Genomic DNA, 19,683 nt, shown 5'->3' on the forward strand with positions numbered 1-19,683 from the left:
GCCCTGGCTGGACTATGATTTTTTATTACTATGGGAACTTCTTTAAGTTATTTAAACTCTCTGCAATAAGAGAAAGTTAAATAGGATTTTAAGTTTATATGCCAGTCATAAAAGTCCATCATTCTTTTCTCCAAGGCCCAAGATTAATAAGAAAATATAACTAGAAGAAGAGCATGGTTTTATGAATCTTCTTTATTTTTTTGGGCAATGTTTCCCACAATGTTTTCTACCAAATGTTTCCACAGATTCCGAAGTTAAAGAACCTATGGTCCACTAAGTTTGGGAACTAAAGGGTGAACAAAGGGGAACATGTCTGATTCGGTGTTCCTATGGACTCTACAGAGCACTGACTGGGCCAATGTGACTTGAAACCCCCGAGTCCGGGAAAGGCTGTCCCTCAAGCTTAGTCAAATGTTTACAAGGGTCAGTCAAACGGATACAAGGGTTTGATTCTGGAATCAGACTGCCTTGCTGTGCACCATAGGCCCTGCAATTTACTAGACAGGACTTGAGCAAAGTCACTTCAACTTTCCGTGTCTCAGTTTCCTCATCTGCATAGGAGAATAACAGAAGCATCTAAGAAAAGTGGTACGATGATGATCTGAGAGAAGTGGGAGGGACAGTGCCAGACAAATAAAGATTGCTCAAAAATGATTACCATACTTGTAGTTATTATTACTATACTATTAAAAGCTTATTATTGGGGCACTTTTAGGATTACTATTGTAAATGATTTTTTTTGGAGCATTTGGAAGGACATTAGCTCTTTCCTATCACTCCCATTCGAGGGCAGCTAACTGGCAATGAATCTCAGTGATATTTCATACAAATCATCCACGGTGTCAAGACACAGGATGAACAGACTGTAGGGCCTGTCAGTAGGACTCAGCAGAACTCCCGTGAACACATGCCTTATCCTGTAGCTAAACTCATGCAGCTCATTGTAATTCATTTTATAGAGATTCTCTGGGAAAAAATAAGATCATTTGGGCCACAGGGAAATCACAATCAGAGTACCAAAAAGAATGTTTCTTTGTAATTAAAGTGATTAGAATTACTGAATTGTGAAGAGGTTTCAATTTAGAGTTATTGTGTGTTCTTGGTAGCTGGAATATTCTAGGAAGATCAAATCCTACTCTCAAACGATTTTTCATATTTCTGCTGCTTTCATGATTTGATGAAATATAAGAGATAATCACTCAATCCACATATAAACAGAATGCCTTTATTAATTTTCCTCTTATCCTTTATGTGCTGTTTTTCCCAATTATATTTACATGCAAATCTTTTTTAGGGTTGCAGCTTAACTTTGAGCATTTAAAAAAAATCAATGTTTAATATGCAAATGTCTATTTGAGCTCACAGACTTTTCTTTGTGTTTTTCTTTCTTTTTTTTTTTTAAATCTATGAACAACCACCATCTACAAGACCCTTTGCAGAGTGCCAAGCAAGCACTGTGCTAGGTCCATTACCATAAGCACTACTTCATTTGATTCTTACCACTTCATAAAACAAGTGCTATTATTGCCCCAGTTTATAGATGGAGACACTGAGGCAGAGAAAAGGTCGGAGACATGCCCAAGTTCACCCAGGAGGCCAGGAGAGGTACGGGGAATCAAACTCAGGGCTTGCCTGAAAGTTTGCTTTCAGTCTTATTCTACTTACATGGGAATTTGTGTTGGCATCCAGAAAAATCATACCTAATTGATACCCTCCTTTCATTTGAGCTATGTTTTTGTTTTACTGCATAAATCCCACCAACTTCTCTAAGCTGTATCATAGACTAACTAAAATTCAGAATACTCCGCTTGGACTACTGGATTTCATGGGTCATTTTCAGAGTACCAAAACAATTTTAGCATGGCCTCGACTTCCAGGATGCTTTTATAATATCAATAAAGTTATACTTGTTTTCATAAACTTTCAAGTCTTCATTTGAAATTAAACCAAAAACCGTATCAGCTGAAATGCTCTCTTACTTTTTAAAATACAGAGATGAAGTCCCTTATCAAAAATTTATAGCTCTATCCCCAAGGCAAAATTTGCCCTGTATAATAGGAAAAAAAAAAAAAAACCATAAAAGAAGAGACTGAAAAAGGAGTCTAGTCTCCTTACCCTCCAGCAGCAATATGATAAAGGAGTGTCAACACATTTGACTTTTAGAAGTCTATGGCAGATGGACCTACTGGATATTTTTATGGATAATACCAGAAAGTCCCTCACACATTCTTTATTAAACAGTGTTTACATCTACTTTAGCTCTCCCAGAGGACTGAAAATAGATATTAATATACTTTCCATAGCAATCATGTATCAAGAAAAGCAAATTCTGGCTCTTTATTTAAAAAAAAAATTAGATGTTGATAGACCTTTATTGTATTTATTTATGTGTGGTGCTGAGAATTGAAGCCAGTGCCTCACACATGCTAGGTAAGCACACTGCCACTGAGCCACAACCCCAGCCCCAAACTCCAGCTCTTAAGCTCTGCCATGAGGCTGCTGGAAATCAGTGCCCTTACTCTTCTGATGGGAGCTTCTACCTTGGGTTTCAACCTACCTCTGTGACAAGTGATCATAATTCTAACCTTGTTCCTATGTTAATGTTCTTACCCTGCCTTCTGGAATCCACATGAAAAGTCAAGCAAAGCAACAAAGAATACGATCATTTCTTTCATAAATATTTGAAAGTGTAAACATATATGTCATAAATATTGGAGGCAACATTGGAAAATTTGAATTCCACAAATATGTGAAAAGTCTGGGGAGACGTTTTACTATCTTATGCCTTTGCCAAGGAAATAGCAATATCTGTGTCGCAAGATCCATCTCCTCTAAAAGCAAACACTCTGAATCAGAGTGAACTGAAGAAGAAATTCAACACCACAATGTAAATAATACATTTTTAAGCTCTTAGATATTTTCATTATCTTGAACTTGATTTCACATTAGCCTGGCTTATGTTCTGCTCTGATTACTCTTATTCCCACTCAGAGTAAGACTACATGGGCATTTTGGTTCAATTCACGTGTGGTTAGACTTGCTGAAGTTCAAGTTCAAATTCAATCTGTTCAGCTAGTTAAGCCTTTCTGTGCTGCCATGGTGCATCGACTATCCCTTGCCCGTGTCTCACAGGAGTAAAGGCTCTGCCCTGACACGACCTCCCACCCTGACCCCGAATTCATAAACAACAGAGAAGTACAGACTCCCCTGATCATAGCCTGACCAAGATCTGTGAAGGTAAACCGTCTAACAGCATAGACAGGCCAAATAAAAGGGAGTCATATTTTGGAGTTTTATTAGAGAAGTAAGAGAAATGGGGGAAGTGAGTGAGGGTTGCTGAAGACTGGGAAATTGGAGAAAGAATGAGGAATCTGATGACAAGAAAACAGAATTAGGTAGCATGAGTTAAAGAAGTGAATTCAGCCGGGCATGGTGGCACACACCTGTGATCCCAGCAGCTCGGGAGGCTGAGGCAAGAGGATCATGAGTACAAAGCCAGCCTCAGCAAAAGTGAGGTGCTAAGAAACTCAGTGAGATCCTGTCTCTAAATAAAATACAAAAATTAGGGGCTCAGTGGTTGAGTGGCCCTGAGTTCAATCCCTAGTACCAAAAAAAAAAGTGGATTCAGAGGAGTTCCGAGTACTGTCCAAATGAGGGGGAATCTTCTCAAAGTGCCTCCTAGGGTCTGTGAGAACTGAATCCCAGACATGTTGGATCTCTAAGAGCTCAGAACCATGCTGGCTAAGAACCTCACCCTCCTTGTCAATATCATGGAACAACTGGTGTCTGGGCTACTTGATGAAGTAAATATCAGAATGAAAGAGCTGAAGAAGACAAGAGGGCCCGAATCCAGGGAGCACCTCTACTGCTCCACGGTCAGCCAGCTCTAACTCACTTTCACACAGAGAGGAAGTAGATCAAGCAAGATCTTCTCCTCGTCAGACTTTCCTGTCTGCAGAATTCTCCTGGATTGCTGCATTGTCTAGAAATTCAACTCCCCCACCTCAGTTCTAATTTCCAAGATGGCCATGTTTAGCCCCTTAAGGATGAGCAGCATCACCCTTCACCTTCTGAAGGAAGTGACTCCCTTTACTTAGATGCTGATACTTACAAAGACACTGGCAAAAAGTTTTGTTGTCATGGCAACGATCTGCTGAAACCTTTTGGGTGAGATCACCCCCCTTTGCAGATCAGGGGCCATCTTTAAAAATATCAGTCCTTCGGGACTTCATGTTTATAATCTTCTAAGTAGCACAAGAGATCTGCCTGATGTATGGACGCACTGAAGTTTGAAGAATTCCTTCTTATTGCCAACTGCTAGGGGACAATCCACCATGCATTATATTCTTTGGTGTTCAGGTTTTCAAAAATATTGTCACTGTACCTCACTTCCTCAATGCCTAGCGTGTGCACTGTGATATAAGTTGCTTTTGCATGTGTGTCTTTTCTGATTTCAAACTCTTTTTCTATGCCCTTCCTTCAAGGAGTGCCTTCTTTCCTTCCTTTCTGGGACGTTCATATTCTCATATTAAGATGGACTAGTACAGAACCAGCAAGTGGATTCCTGTGTCCTGTTCTTCTGGATTTCTTTTTTGTGCAGCTTCTCCAGGGCATGTTGGTAAACATGTCAAAAATTATGTATTATGTTTGGGTCTCTGAACAATTTCTCCTTTCATTTTTCTAGTTTCCTTTATCCTTTCCATTAAGAATCTATGTTTCCACATTCTATCATCTTGTGATCACTTTTGTAAATTGTAATAGCTTTTCAGAGTGGTAAATTGGTAGACTGGACTTCAGACCCAGTGGTAAATTACTAACCATGATCAGAAAGAGGGTGATCATCATTCAAGGAGCTATTTTTTTTTTCTCTACAATTGGTATGGGACATTTTTGGCACAGAGAAAGTTTTCTGTTCTTAGAATGAAAAATGTTCAAATATTTATTTTAGTTTGGTTTTGCATTTAATTCTGAAAATAACTGGCTACATCAATCAAAATTTGAACCAAAAAACTCACTTTCTAATAATTAGGATATAAAAGTATTCATTTGGTGAATGACTTCCAGATAAAATGTTTGATTTTCTTGCTTTGTGGATCTCTGGCATAGAATTTTTTTTTAAACCACACTGTCTATATAAACCACATTTCTCTCTTGAGAAATAATGACTTTTAGAATGAGTCTTTTATTTTATAACATGTATGGAAAGAAGGAAAAAAAGCAGTTAAATATTTTGCAACAAGTTATAACTTTCCTCCCAAGGGCTAGGTTGGTGTAGAATGAACTCCATTATTCAGGATTTAAGTTCCAAAGCAATCTATACTGACTGACATTAGCGTTATCAACTTCATGTTTACAAAATATGAATAAGAAGATGAACACTGATCTTTTGCACCAGGTAACTATTGTGGAGGCTCCTTTGTGTACTGTACGACATTTGAGCATCTCTGGTCTGCACCCACTAGGTGCTATTTAGTACCCACTGCAGACACTGACAAATGTCCTGGTGGCATTGTAGGGGGTGGGGTAAAATGAAAACCACAGATTTGACTTGAATGAGTCAAGTAAATAGGCATACAAGAATAGGTTTGATTTAATGTAGATATAATTTATGAAAAATGAAGATATTTAATTTTTTCTTCATCTACATCTAAGAATTTGGGCCGGGTGCAGTGGCATATGCCTGTAATCCCAGTGGTTTGGGAGGCTGAGGCAGGAGGATCATGAGTTTAAAGCCAGCCTCAGCAACTTAATAAGGTCCTGAGCAACTCATTGAGATCCTGTCACTAGGAAAATATAAAATAGGGCTCAGGATGTGGCTCAGTGGTTAATTGCCTCTGATTTCAATCTCTGGTTATCTTCCCCCCAAAAATGTGGGTAAATCAAGTAAGCATAAACCCTAAGATTTTCTCATTAAATAAAAACTTTGATACATTCACTTATTGTGGAAAAACAGTACTGCCTCAGCATGTCATTGCGACCATATTCTACTCTTAAATTTCAGTGATTGTTTAAAGCAGTCATTCATGATTTCCAGGTAGGACATCAGGTAATCTTTACTACTTGTATTAAAACTTTTCTATAGTTCTGAAGACAAGGATACCAAAACCAAAATAAACTGGGGAAGGTTGAAGGCTTTCTGGAATTTTCATATCTGCAGCAAGATGGGGTCACAGGGCTACCAATTAATTAGATGAGGGTGAGGGATGGTTTAGTAACAATGGCTATCTTGCTTTGATGGGTATGTTCAGTTAGGGATGGACAGAGCTGCCTCTAAATCGAAATGATGTGATTACATGAACACTAAGAAAGAGAGGGAGAGGGAGAGAGAGAAAGAGAGAGAGGGAGAGGAGGAGAGAGAGAGAAAGAGAGAGGTAGAGAGAGAGAGAGAGAGAGAGAGAGAGAGAGAGAGAGAAAGAGAGAGGTAGAGAGAGAGAGAGAGAGAGAGAGAGAGAGAGAGAGGGAGAGAGAGAGAAAGAGAGAGGTAGAGAGAGAGAGGTAAGAGGTATACTTTACCATCCCCGGGAATGATGCGGAGGGTAACTGTGTTTCCTGCTTCCTTGATTAGGTTGACAATGTCTGAATGGGATTTGTTGGTGATGGAACATCCATTTACTGCCAAGATCCGGTCTCCTACTTTCAGCTTGCCACAGCGGTCAGCAGGACTCCCCTCAATAATCCGACCTATTTTGTGAGGCATAGCTACACATGCATTGCCTGCTTTGATATTGAGTTTTAAGGTTTTTTTTTTTTTTTTTTTTTTAAGTTACGTGGGAATATAGTGAAGGGAGGAGAAAAAGGGTTGAAAAGGGAAAGAGAAGGTTAAGTGTTAATTAATTAAAGCATTAAGCAAATGTTATTAAAGGAGAGCTCTGTGCCGACGGTCAAAACATTGGCAATACCAGGGGTGCCTGTCTACGCGGCCACTGCCCCCAACCAGAGTTCAGGGCTGCGGCCTCTCTCTAACTCCGAGGGGAAAACCCTAGCCTCCCTCCTTGGAACAATTACAGAAGCTGGGCGCTCTGGCAACTTCAAAGAGTCTCAAGAGCACAAAAATAACTTGCTGTTTGGCTTATTTAGGGACCACAAATGTGAAGCCAGAGCGGGGAAGGATGCTTTCACTGTCTCTGTTTGTGTTACTCCATTTCTGCCAGCTGCTGTGTCCGCTTCTGCCAATGTTTTGTTCTTTCTCCATTTAGAAAAATGATCACTGGCTTTCTGGGGAGGTCTAAGAGTCTACTCTACCAAAAATTCAATCTGGAATCACTAATGGACCAACACTTTCTGCCTCCTATTCAGAACGATGAAAGCTTTAGAAAAGGGGTGTAATTATGAGAGATGAGCCCAGAAAGCACCCGACCCCGACACCTACGTTTCATTATGGGACCTCTGCTCAATCGGCCCCTCTCATGTGCTTTCAGGGTAGGGCCCCGCAGGCTCATTAGCTCCACCATCATCCTCCTGCCTTACAAAAGTCCCCTCGAAGGAATATGGAAACCTAGCACTTATTCAGACTGAGGACACTGACCCAAAGCTAGGTCGTTCAAATCATTCCTCAAACCTTTCCCTTTCATCGTTTCCTTTCCCATCAAAAGTTAGTGTACACCCACAACCTGAAATACCAGGAAAAGGGCACTGAAGAGGGCTTGGAGATACTCCACGTCACTACTGGCTTCCAGAGAAAGGAGGAAATTGGCTTTGAGGTCCGACATGGGGTTTCCAGGGAATCACAGATCAAGTTTCAATGTTTGTTACTTCATATGCATCTATTTTGAGAATTAGTCTTTTGGGGAACAATAAAGACGTAAAGCCGCCTTTTGGGAAGGTTGCAAAATTAACATGGCAGACCCCAAACTACCTGAGTTGAAGTTTCCATCATAATTGAGACCTGAAGGGTCAAGGTCGGGGAGAATGCACTTTATTGCTTTAATTTTAGCATATTTGCCTGAGTTTGAGGAGAAGGTAAGTTGTCTACTGGAAGCCAAGAAACAGGTGTAGTGGAAAGCATCCAGACTCAAATTCAAGGTCTTGATTAAGTTAAGCTCATCTCCAAGGAGAACTAGCATGGTAAAGGTATCAAACAGCAGGTACGAGGAAAGCTCTGCATAGCTCAGAAGTCTCATGCAAGGTATTAGGGAAAGTTTAATTTGATTGTAAGACTCAAAGGAAAATAAAGACCAAATTGTAAGTAAAAACATTCAATATTCATCATATAACACATAGCCTGCAACCTGAAAAATCTGTTCTTTCTTTCTAGAAACTGAATGTGAGAATTCTGAAGTAGCTGAGGGTATCACATGGTACATGTCAAATAGTAGATCTGAAGAAAAAAAAAATTGGGGGTTTCTTTTCTCCTCTTCCTTTCTTTTTAAAGTAAGCAGAAAAGTCTCCAAAATTAATTAAAAAGCAAAACAGCACACATTTAAAAAAAAAAACAAAACAAAACCTTGCTTTGTTGTCAGGCTATTCATCCAGGACATGCTGTGATAACTTTATTAATGCAGCTCACAAAAGCACTGTTAGTAAGGGGTGTTTGTTACTGCAGCCACACATGCATAGACCTGGCTGAGTGTCCCCTTCTGAATGTAAAACTCAGGGGTAGGACAGCTTTAGCAGGAAGCAACCGACTAAATGGAGGCAAAGTGAGTTTTACCGGATCAGAACGCTAAGGAGATGTAGCACCTTGCTGATCCTAGCCAGTGAGTGACCAAGGCCACTGGTCATCAGGCTTCATGTGGTCAGGTCATTTGGGGTAAATGTCAGAGCCTTCAGGGCCCTTCTCCCATCACATTCCATATTTACTAACAACCATGCCTGGGAGGTGACCAAGGACTTTTAGAATCTCATCAGGAAGGTGGATCTTTTTGGAGTGTATCATCTATAATCCATTGGAAGGAGAAACAGCCACAGCTGACAGAATCCTCTGGGCTCCTTCACCTCTGCTTGTGCACCCAGCAGTGTTAAGATTTGGAGTGGGTGACACTGTTTCTCCATACTTTGCCGATACCCCAACATTTGAATGTAACCTAAAATCAAATGACTCTGAACCCAGATTTTAACCAGATTTCTAAGTCAAGAAACAGGAAGATATTATTTCAAAAAATTTAAAATATTCAGACAGGGACAGAGAAAGGATACAGATGAGTTGGGTAGGGCATTTTTATGTCCTGATGCTCCTTTTTTAAACCTGGAAGACTTTTAAGGGCATCGCCATTAAGGATATTCTACTTGGGATGTTTCCAAAGTCTTTCTCTGGCAAACATTTCAGATACTGGATGCTGTCAAGGGGTTGCTATTTAAGTTTCACAGAAATCTCACCTAGGCTTGAAGTTTGTGCTATCACACATTTAGAATGACAGCTAAAAGGGTTAAAAAAATTTTTTTTCCCTAAACTCCAGGAGGGAAAAAGCTCCCAAAGAAACTCCATCCCCAATTAAGACTTTAATCACCCAGAGCGAAAAGCATTAAAGCATTTCTGTTAATGAGATTTTGGCCGACTTTCCTGGCAACAGAACATACCCTGGCACGGTAGGAAACCCCAGGACAAATCCATTTCAGCACTCACCGAAGGTCGTGCCTGCTTCGGGCCTGCTCACCGAGGACACGATGACGAAGCCGAAACCCTCGTTCTCCCCGCGCCGGATCTCCACGTCGTAGGGCTGCACCACGGTGCTGACCACGGTGCTGACCACGCCGCTGCCGCCGCCGCCGCCGCTGCCAATGCCGCTGGTGCTGCCGCTGCCCGAGCTCACGGTGTTGAGGGAGTTCTGGCTGCCCTGCGGGGTGCGCTTCTCCTCCGTCAGCGAGGCAGGCTGGTTGCTACTGTGGTGAGAGGAGGCTGGCGAGGGCACCTCGTTCTCCGTTTTGGGGACTGCAACAGAGATTCGCGTCAGAATCCTTTTTTGGGGGAGGGGCATGTACCAGGGATGGAATCCAAGGGGCATCGACCACTGACACATCCCCAGCCCTATTTTGTATTTTATTTAGAGACCGGGTCTCGCTGAGTTGCTTAGGGCCTCACTTTTGCTGAGGCTTTGAACTTGAGATCCTCCTGCCTCAGCCTCCTGAGCCGCTGGGATTATGGGCCTGCACCACCACGCCCAGCTTGCGTCTAAATCTTGACCTCACCAAAAAAAAGTACCCTGTCACCCCTTCCACCTTTCCCTACCTCCAATACCTGAAATCTACAGGTGGTGGTGGGACAGAGGCACCTGGCCTCACAGGACTGGATACAGGGATGGACAGCAGCCTCGCTTAAGGAACACTAACCATGTGGTAGCAGGGGACACTGATCCAAAGAGGAATTCCCAAATCTTGTTCTACTGCATACTATGGACATCCACACTCAAATTCACGTAGGCAGCAGGACCAGCCCACTCTGAAAGAGTTCCCTGTTGCACAAAGGGCAACAGATACCAAGTATTGGTCATGTGCCCATGACGGCTACCATCTTGGCCTCGCAGACATAGCCCGAGCCACGCCATCATCTCGTCATTATGTCTGAGTCACATTTCTACCTAGGTTTTAGTAAGTGGATTGCACCTTTAAGGTTTCCACATGTTGGATTGGTGACAGTACCCACGGGAGGTATGCACAGTCTTTCTTCCTAGTTTCCAGATGTCAGTATCTGCCCTAACCACACAACTGGAGGCGTTAACCTCCTTCCAAATTTAGTCACCATTCCATTTGTTTGGCTTTGTCAGTTGACAAAGTAAAAGTCAACAGAGTAGCTGGGACCAACCATGCCATAATCAAAATGCGTGTGGAGGCTAGGTAGCGGAAAGGGCTGCATTTATCTCCCAAAGTTTTTCCCTTGAGAGGATTTTTTTTAATTGTGAAAAACACGCAAAACATAAATTTGAACTTTATTCTTAAGTGCACATTTCACTGGTGTAAATACATTATGGTTGTTGTACAGCCACCACCAACATCCATCTCCAGAACTTTGTTGTCTTCCCCAGCAGAAATTCTGTCACCCTTAAATAACGAGTCCCCATTTCCCCCTCCTACCAGCCCTGCCTCGTGACTCCCATTCTACTGGTTTGTCTCTGTGAATTTCATCACTCTAGAAACCTCACGAAAGCTGAAACACAAAATAATTTTTCTTTTGTGACTAGCTCCTTTCACCTGACATAATGTCTCTTCATAGGTTTAACATTCCTTTTATCTAGAGTTATATAGCCAAAATATTAAATATTTAAAAAATAAGCCTAAAAGAAGGAGCCCACATGCCTTACTATTTTTATTTGAGTCAGGGAAGTAAAATCCTTTTCCTTTTTGTTTTGATCTGGATGTGAGGTGTCCCCCAAAAGCTCACAGTGTGAGACAAGGCAAGAAACTTTGGAGGAGAAATGATTGGGTTGGGAGAGCCTTAACCCAATCAGTGCATGAATCTCTGAAGGGATTAGCTGAGTGGTAACTGGAGGCGGGTGGGTGTGGCTGGAGGAGGTGGGCATTGGGGGCGTGGCTTGGGGCGTGGCTTGGGGGTATACGTTTGTATCTGGAGAGTGGAGTCTCTCTGCTTCCTGATCACCATGTGAGCTGCTTCCCTCCACCATACTCTTCTGCCATGATGCTCAGCCTCACTGGAGGAATGGAGCCTGCTGTCTATGGACTGAGACCTCTGAAACTGAGCCCCCAAATAAACTTTTCCTCCTCTACAACTGTGTTGGTTGGGTCCTTTAGTCACAGCAGCAAAAGAGCTGACTAAAACGCTTTTTTTTCCTCTGACTCTTCTCAAAAACCAATTTTACCTAACTACCACTGGCTGCACAGAATACTATGTTAAGAAGGATTGTGAGGCCATAAGTAAATGAACTCTTGGGACATAATCTATGGCTGATTAGCACTGTTTTCCATGGCCACAGTAGGTAGGACTCACACTGAAATTTAATATCTTAATTCTGTAATTAATTACATACTACTTAAAGTGAGTTATACTCACTTTTTAAAAAAAGTTAATTTTATCTGATAGGTAGACCAACTATGTAGAACTCTTACTATTAACTATGTAGAACTCTTACTATTTGATGTCATATTGCTTTAGTAATTCAGTCGATACAACACTCAGTCTTCCTTTTCTACAGTCTGGGCTCTGTCTTCCAGGCTTTGGGGTAGGGAACTGCATACAAAGATGAACAAATAGGGTATATACTTTCAGGAAGTTGGTTAGCCAATGGAAAGGTCAAACTTTTACAGTTTGCTGTTTCAGATGGGAGACTCTATGGGAAATTATACTCCATGTATGAATAAAATGTCACAATACACTCTACTGTCATGTATACCTAAAAAGAACAAATTTTTAGAAAGGCAGATTCTGATACAGAAGTAAGCCATTAGTCACAAGAATGGCAAATAGGAAATGCAAAAATTTGACAATAGGTGGAAGGATGGAATTTTGTAGTGAGAAAGTTGTTTTTGAGACCTTGAATTTGAAGTTTGATGAGGAAAGAATCAGAGATGACTTAGACCTAGTCAGTTCCACAGTTTGTTCTTTTATTTTTCTTAACCAGAGGGAAATAGGTGGGCCCGGTGGCACATGCCTGTAATCCCAGAGGCTCAGGAGGCTGAGGCGGGAGGATCGCAAGTTCAAAACCAGCCTCAGCAAAAGAGAGGTACTAAGCAACTCAGTAAGACCCTGTCTGTAAATAAATATTAAAAAGGCCAGGGGATGTGGCTCAGTAATTGAGTGTCCTTCAGTTTAATCCCTAGTACCAAAAAAAAAAAAAAAAGTTTGGTTTAATATATAGGACAAGCAACCACAGGGTACAATAACATTAAACTTTCTAGATTTTTTTTTGCACTACAATCCTAAGTTTTATTCTTCCAATTTGAAACCATCACTTTTCACATATTCCTAATGCCCTCTTTTGTTGAGGATTAGGATCTAATGAAGAGGTTGGCTAAAGTCTGGTGGGTGAGGGGAGGCCAGGCAGGTAATCTATATTCAACTAGACCTCTTCTAGAAGCCTTTGCTGAATATATGCAAATGGCACATTAAAGTACTTTTGAATGACAGTCATTTTGCAGGGTTGGAGAGAAGCAAACCATCTGGAAATTCTGAGCTCGATCACATTTGCAAACATTTGCTAAAATAGAAGCTTGAGGAGGCAGACGCAGAAATGACAGAGCACGGAAGGAATGAATGGAATACATACCAGCAAACACCACTTTACGCCGCACTGTGAGATTGACGTGGCCTTGCTTGGCAGCTTGTTGCATAAGCTGGACCACGAGCTGGTGTGATTTCCCAATTACTGGCGTCCCATCCACACAGATTAATTCATCGCCAGACCTCAGGCGGCCGTCTGAATCAGCAGCACCCAGTGGCACGATGTGACCAATATAAATCTGTTGGGTAATTGGATGATGGATGAAACATTGCCCTCTTGATTTACTATGATACCGATGGTCCCCTCATTTCTGGGAATAATTCAGTCCAATTTGGGTCCACATGTATGCCACCAGCATTTATTGAGCACCCACTGTGTGTAAGGTATCTGCTAGGTGCTGCAACAATTTTTGGATTGGGAAAAGAATAACTATTTCTTGCTTTGTTCCTTGATGCTTATCTGTGGTCTCCTGATGATACTTTCTTTTTCCCCTTTGAAGAAATAAATCCCTTTACCTACTTCATTTATAAAATCTTTTTTCCTTTCCTTTCTACCTAAGAAAACTCCTTTCATAAAATCCTGCTAATTTTAATTATAATATTACTTCTTTTTAAGGGTCCAGCACTATGCCTAGCAATAGGGCAGACGCAACAAATACTGTCACATGAATGAATGAATGAAGCAAATTCTGGCCTGAGATCCCCATTACTGTGGTTTTTTTTTTAAGCACCAAAGGCAGACCAACCTTCATATTTAATGTCTTCCTGTTATATTTGCCGTTCACTAAACTTGAGCCGAAATATTTGTGTGTGCCCTGCTTTCTCAGTATGCTACAATTACCTTCATGTGACATCTGGAGTTTACAAGGAACTTTGACAAAACAGTGGCTAAAAATATGGAGCCTGCTCTTGGGCCCTTATCGGTTCTTCCATTTACTAGCTCTGTGATCTTGGGCAAGTTAATGAACCTTTCTGCATTTTTATCTTCTAATTTGACAACTGGGGATACATTCATGAGTTAGAGGCAGGAGAGAATGTATGTAAAAAGGCTTTAAAACAGAACTTGGCACATAGTAAGTGCTCAATGAATAACACTGAAAGCTGTTATCACAAGGAAATGAACAATACACCCCTCTAGCTCTCTTTATGCCTGTTAAAAGAACCCCGTCATGTTACACGGAATTTATTCTAAACCCAAAGAAGCCGAGGCCCAGGGAAGTTCCAAGTCTGCTGACCCTTGTTTAGGGTTCTTTCCTCACTCCGGTAAAGATAGGTCTTATTTTCTCGCGTCTGTCATGCTGCCTGGTAAATACTCTCTGCACCAGCCACCCCACCTACAAAGCGCCCTACCTGCTGGCACACAGAACAGACTTAGCCAAAGGGATCAGGCCCTTGATTTATTAGTGGATGCAGATCCCCATCCTGCTTTTCATTTGCTACAGCTGCTACTTTCCACAAGCACTAAGATGAACTTTAGGAAGGATCTCTTTCCTTCCTCATCGTGACAAAAAAAAAAAAAAACAGAAAAAAGAAAAGAAAAAGCTCTTTGACAGCCCAGGAGAATCCCACACTGCTCAGGATGAAAGAGCCAGTGCTGTGTCTAGCTGGACGCCTGTCTTGGTGGTCTGTCACTGCCACCAATTTGCTGTGAAGTCCTAGAACACGGCACTCGAGGAGAGAAGCAGACAAAAGACTCACAGGTTCCCCTGGCTCGTTTCCACCTAGAATTCTAAATCCGAATCCGGTCTCTTTTCTCCAGAGGAAGATGTCCTGTTCCTGGTAGTCTGGAACTGCAGAGAGGGGAGAGGGGAGAAGGAAGGCAGATTATTTTGCGGATAAAAGGAACCACGTCCCTAAGATGAGCACAACTTTAGGACCCAGACTATTGATGCATGAGCAGATGAAAGCGTTTCAACACAGACAAACAGAAGCATCTAGACAGGTGAAGTAACAGAGGACATGGGCACGACGAGTAAACAGACCTGTCCCTGAGCCCCGAGTTCTTCAAAGGACTATCGCTGTTTGATTGATCCCTAACCCAGTCCACCTAAGCCAGGAGTCGGCATTGACTGCTTTCCTCAAAATTGTTAAGTAAATTTAAAAAGTTTTATCAATTAGGGGATGGAAGAAACTGACTTGGGCTAACAAGAGTTTCTGATCGATTTATTTTTAGTTTTTGCTTTTTGTGTACTAGGGGTTGAACCCAGGGGTGCTCTACCCCTGAGCTATATCCCCAACCCTTTTTATTTTATTTATGTAGTTTTTAATTTTGAGACAGGGTTTTGCCAATTGACGAAGGCTGGCTTCAAACTTGCAATCCCCCTGCTTCAGGCTCCTGAGCTGTGGGGATCACAGACGTGCATTACCGTGCCTAGTTCTAATTTATGTTGAAGTCGCTTTTTTCTTAAGATAATCCAGATGAGTCAAACTAATAATTTGATTTGTGAGATCCTTTTCACCAAAAAATTACTCTCAAGGGTTGGGGGTATGATTCAGTGGAAGAGTGATTACTTATTTGTTAGGCCCTGGTTTTGCTCCCTGGCTCTGCAATAAAACAAAAACGAAAAACCTAGTACTTCCAAATACAAAGTTTACATGATTTTAAAATAGCCAACCTTCCATGGTGACACAAAAAATTCCACATCGGGCACCATGGCACATGCCTGTAACCCTGGCAGATCGGGAGGCTGAGGCAGGAGGATTGAGAGTTCAAAGCCAGCCTCAGCAACTTAGCGAGGCCCTAAGCAACTCAGCAAGGCCCTGTCTCTAAATAAAATCCAGAAAAGGGCTGGAGATTGTGACTGGGTGGTTAAGCACCCCTAGGTTCAATCCCCGGTATAAAAACATATCCAGATTAATCAATCACATCTCATTGTTAAAATGACTACTCCAGATTCTGCCTATATTTCAACATTGTGAGTACTCATTTATTAGCCAATAACTTGATATATTATGTTTAATATTCAGTACTGGCAAAGAGCTTTAACATAAATATCATTTTAAAAATGATATCATTTAAGAATATCATTTTTCAAAAAAGAAATAATCCAGACAAAAATGCTTACTATACATGAAATAATTCTATATACCACTCTGTTACTTCACTAAGGTAATAAAAATGAGTATTTTTATTTAATTTTTAAAATATACTTGAAGGTATACATATGGTGTTTTACGGCCTATAAAGTGACATCACTTTTATTTAAAGAGAACATATATAATTTAGATGCTCTGAATCCTTGAGGAGATTTTAAAATACTGTTCTGCATACTTTCTGGTTTGTTTAATCAATGGGATTTGGGGTTGAAGAAGTGAGTAGGTTTGAAAATGTTATTCTTTTCCCAAATTTGTATAGTAGGATAGAAAAGAAGAACATGGCTGTTTAGGTTTCTGGTTAGTGAGAGTGTCCCTTCTCAGGGACTCGCCCCTGAGCTTAAGGCGTCTACTGACAGAATACGCCAAGAGGGAGGGAATGGCAAGCGGGTATGAGCCAGAGGACTTTAGAGTCTGCTATTCTGCTTGGGCCATCTGCATGCTCTGGCTTTGTACAGGTGCTTTTTATCCAATCCTCTTTTATTATAATTGCTGTGGCTAAACAAGCTTGGCAACATCACAGGATGCCCGTAAAAGCAATTGGAGAGTAATATTTTCTTGAGCACACTAAGGTAACTATATATATATATATTTTTTTTTCCTGTTCAAGTAGCTGGGTAAAGGGTATTTGCTGTAATAGCCTCATTGAAACAACAAATTAAATCAAGCAGCATCTCGTCTTTGGTTCACTCAAGTAGGAGGGTTATTACCCTAATGGAGCGCTGCTGTTTGCCAGCCTCCGGGGGGTGGCTGGGAGGGCCTGGCTGAAGTCCGCCAAGGACCAGGAGGCCTTTCTATGAACAGTGCAAGGGCCTCTGCAGAGACCTCCAGCCCGGCTGTATTTTTCTTAGCATCATTTAACAAGGGAACATTTGCCCGTCCCACAGGGACACCAAATGGAGCACATTCCTGCCTTATGGTGTGGCTTTAGCTGTCAGCCATCAGGGTAGGGAGGGTGTGGCGACAGACTCAGGTTTATCACACAGTTCAGCCCACAGGAAGGAAGCGTTTGGTTCCTCTGGAGAATCAATGGGAAAATGGCCAACTTATTTAGAGAGTTTTCTATCAAAAAGAAAGCCACCTGATGACACTGGGGATATTAAAGACACCACCAATGAGCTAGGGAACACAAACACGGACAGATAGACACGGTACAAAGGAAGTCTTTTGGTACTTCACTTTTAGCATCTTAACAATTTGACTTTTCCACCAATGAAATGTCACTTGCCCAGATGTATGTCTTTTGCTGAGGAACCGGTGTTGAAACTTAGGGGCTTCTTTAAAATCTTTCTCCTCTGATGCCAGCCACATCATAGAGGTACTGAGCTTTCTAAATGGTCCCCCCACCCACAAAAAAAAAGTCAGATTCTATTAGAATTAAGTTTTTACGATGCAGCGGGGTAGAGCCATGTTTATATTAATATGACTTTATTTTTATTTTAGTGAGGCTAATCACATGGAACTAAGAAAACCTTGTCCAGTTGTCTTCGTTTCTAAGTCTTGCCTGGGAGACCATCTGAGCAGTTATTCTCCTCTGGGTAATGCCAGTGACAATTCAATAAAGCACTCAGAAGACTTCCTCTGATAACGAGAAACAGTGGAGTGACCAGGTTGGCCGAGGCCCCTCCTGGTGTCCCCGGGCACAGACACACAATGGCGAAGACATGAGTGTCACGTGTCATCTCATCTAATGGTTGGCGCTCAGTCAATGAGAGCGCCTCCCCTTCCCTTCAGGGCACATTATTTTCCCCTCCCTTTTCTGACCTTCTCCCCAGGTCCCCAGACAGATGGGAACATCAAACAGATGAACAATAATGGAGAGATACAAGTTTACAGCAGGTCCTTACTCTGACATTCTCCAAAATTCGTGGAACTGATTTCTCTCTCTCTTTCCCCCTTGCTCAATCCCGAGGCAGGCGAAGGTGACATAGCTGGAATTAATTTCACAATTTTGCAAAGCTTAATGTACATTCTTTGTTAGTTCATTTTAATTTAGTTGTGATTGATAAGGAATGCACAGCTCAGTACAGTAGGTACTGTAAGTAGGTGCTGTAAGGCTGCTGTGGATCTTAAAGGACTATAGTTTGATAGGGTTTTTTTTTTTTTGCATTTTTGCTTTTTTTTTTCATGAAGCTAGAATTTCTACTTGTATCCTTGAGAGTTCCCTCTGACTCCTATTACCACCTTAGGTTGTTCATATTTAATTAGACTCAAAAGTACACATTTTCCAATGACTGTGTTTCATGGATATAGATCATGTCACAATCTATAGAAGGTTTGTCTAAACCCTCATTGCCTTTTGAAAAAAATCTGGGTATATCTGTGGCACTGTGACACTTTAGCAATGATTTAGGAGACTACTGGGTTCCAGATGGAATTCTCCCTTGAACGAATACCTGTCCAGGTGAATTTTAGGCAGTTCAGAGCAGAACAGTCTCATGCTTAGACACACAAATTGTCAAATCTGTCCAAGATTTGAACAAACACATACAACAGGAATTGTTGTTAACAGTTCTAAAAATCTAGAAATATCCTGAGCTCCTTAGACACCATGATGAAGGAGCTTCAGTCACTAATTCCAAACTTGTAAGCCAGTCACTCCAAAGCAGAACAGGTTGACAATGTTGCTTGATATAACAGCTTTGAGATTTTTTTTTTCTTTCTAAACTATATCGCCATCAGGCAAAATTTCAATTACAAGCTTTGAAAATTCTTTTGAAATAAATGCTCCTGGATGCTAGCCAATTTCCCCGAACATTTACTAATAAGATTGCGTCAATGTCGTTTTTAAAGACATGTGCACAATTGGTATGTTATCCGGAGAAAATACAACATGGCTTTTAAAGGGGCTCAATGCTTGTCTTTGTTTTTAATTAAACATTGAAGGCCTTCAAAGGGACTCATTAACACATCTGTAATTTGGATCGATTCATTTTGACACTGCTGTTTTGGCAAATGGCCATGTGGAGAAGATGGTATTTTATAAAACATTTAGACCATGTGAAGGACATAATCAAAAAAGTGTTCAACTGGGCGCAGAGGCGAATGCCTTTAATCCCAGAGGCCTGGGAGGCTGAGGCAGGAGGATCGTGAGTTCAAAGCCAGCCTCAGCAACTTAGCAAGGCCTTAAGCAACTCAATAAGGCCCTGTCTCTAAATAAAATATAAAAAAGGGCCGGGGAGGTGGCTCAGTGGTTGAGCACCCCTGGGCTCATCTTCACATTGCCCTTAACAATAAAATTAGAGATAAGATATTTTCAACCAGGAGGGGATCATCTGGTACAACTAAGGAGCTGCTACAGACTTCAACTTTGATATTTTTCCTGGAGTGCTTTGCTCACTTCACTGTGGAGGGAGGGAGGGGCAGGGAATCACATCTACCCAGGGCAGGTCCTGGATGTGTGTTGTTGTTCTTAAAAGACAAGATACAAAACAACCTAGGGCAATGGCAGAAACTGATCTGGGATAAAGTCAAATATTGAT

At 41.4% G+C, this 19,683-nt stretch overlaps 1 protein-coding gene across 13 annotated transcripts in view; it reads right to left on the reverse strand.

Annotated features, from left to right (window-relative positions):
* Window positions 1–19,683, reverse strand: part of Magi1 (membrane associated guanylate kinase, WW and PDZ domain containing 1) — a 657,940-nt gene that overhangs the window by 12,865 nt on the left and 625,392 nt on the right. For 5 of the 13 annotated variants that reach the window (XM_047532132.1, XM_047532129.1, XM_047532137.1 and 2 more), the window contains 5 exons: window positions 18,049–18,132; window positions 14,807–14,898; window positions 13,155–13,347; window positions 9,563–9,868; window positions 6,514–6,717 (listed from right to left, as the gene is read on the reverse strand). In XM_047532132.1, coding sequence (XP_047388088.1) covers window positions 6,514–6,717; window positions 9,563–9,868; window positions 13,155–13,347; window positions 14,807–14,898; window positions 18,049–18,132 — 879 coding nt within the window. The remainder of the gene's footprint in view (window positions 1–6,513; window positions 6,718–9,562; window positions 9,869–13,154; window positions 13,348–14,806; window positions 14,899–18,048; window positions 18,133–19,683) is intronic. The other 8 variants (XM_047532133.1, XM_047532130.1, XM_047532139.1 and 5 more) reach the window with 6 other exon arrangements.

The sequence above is a fragment of the Sciurus carolinensis genome, chromosome 17 (genome assembly GCF_902686445.1).
Source record: "Sciurus carolinensis chromosome 17, mSciCar1.2, whole genome shotgun sequence".
NCBI classification, from domain to species: Eukaryota; Metazoa; Chordata; class Mammalia; order Rodentia; family Sciuridae; genus Sciurus; species Sciurus carolinensis.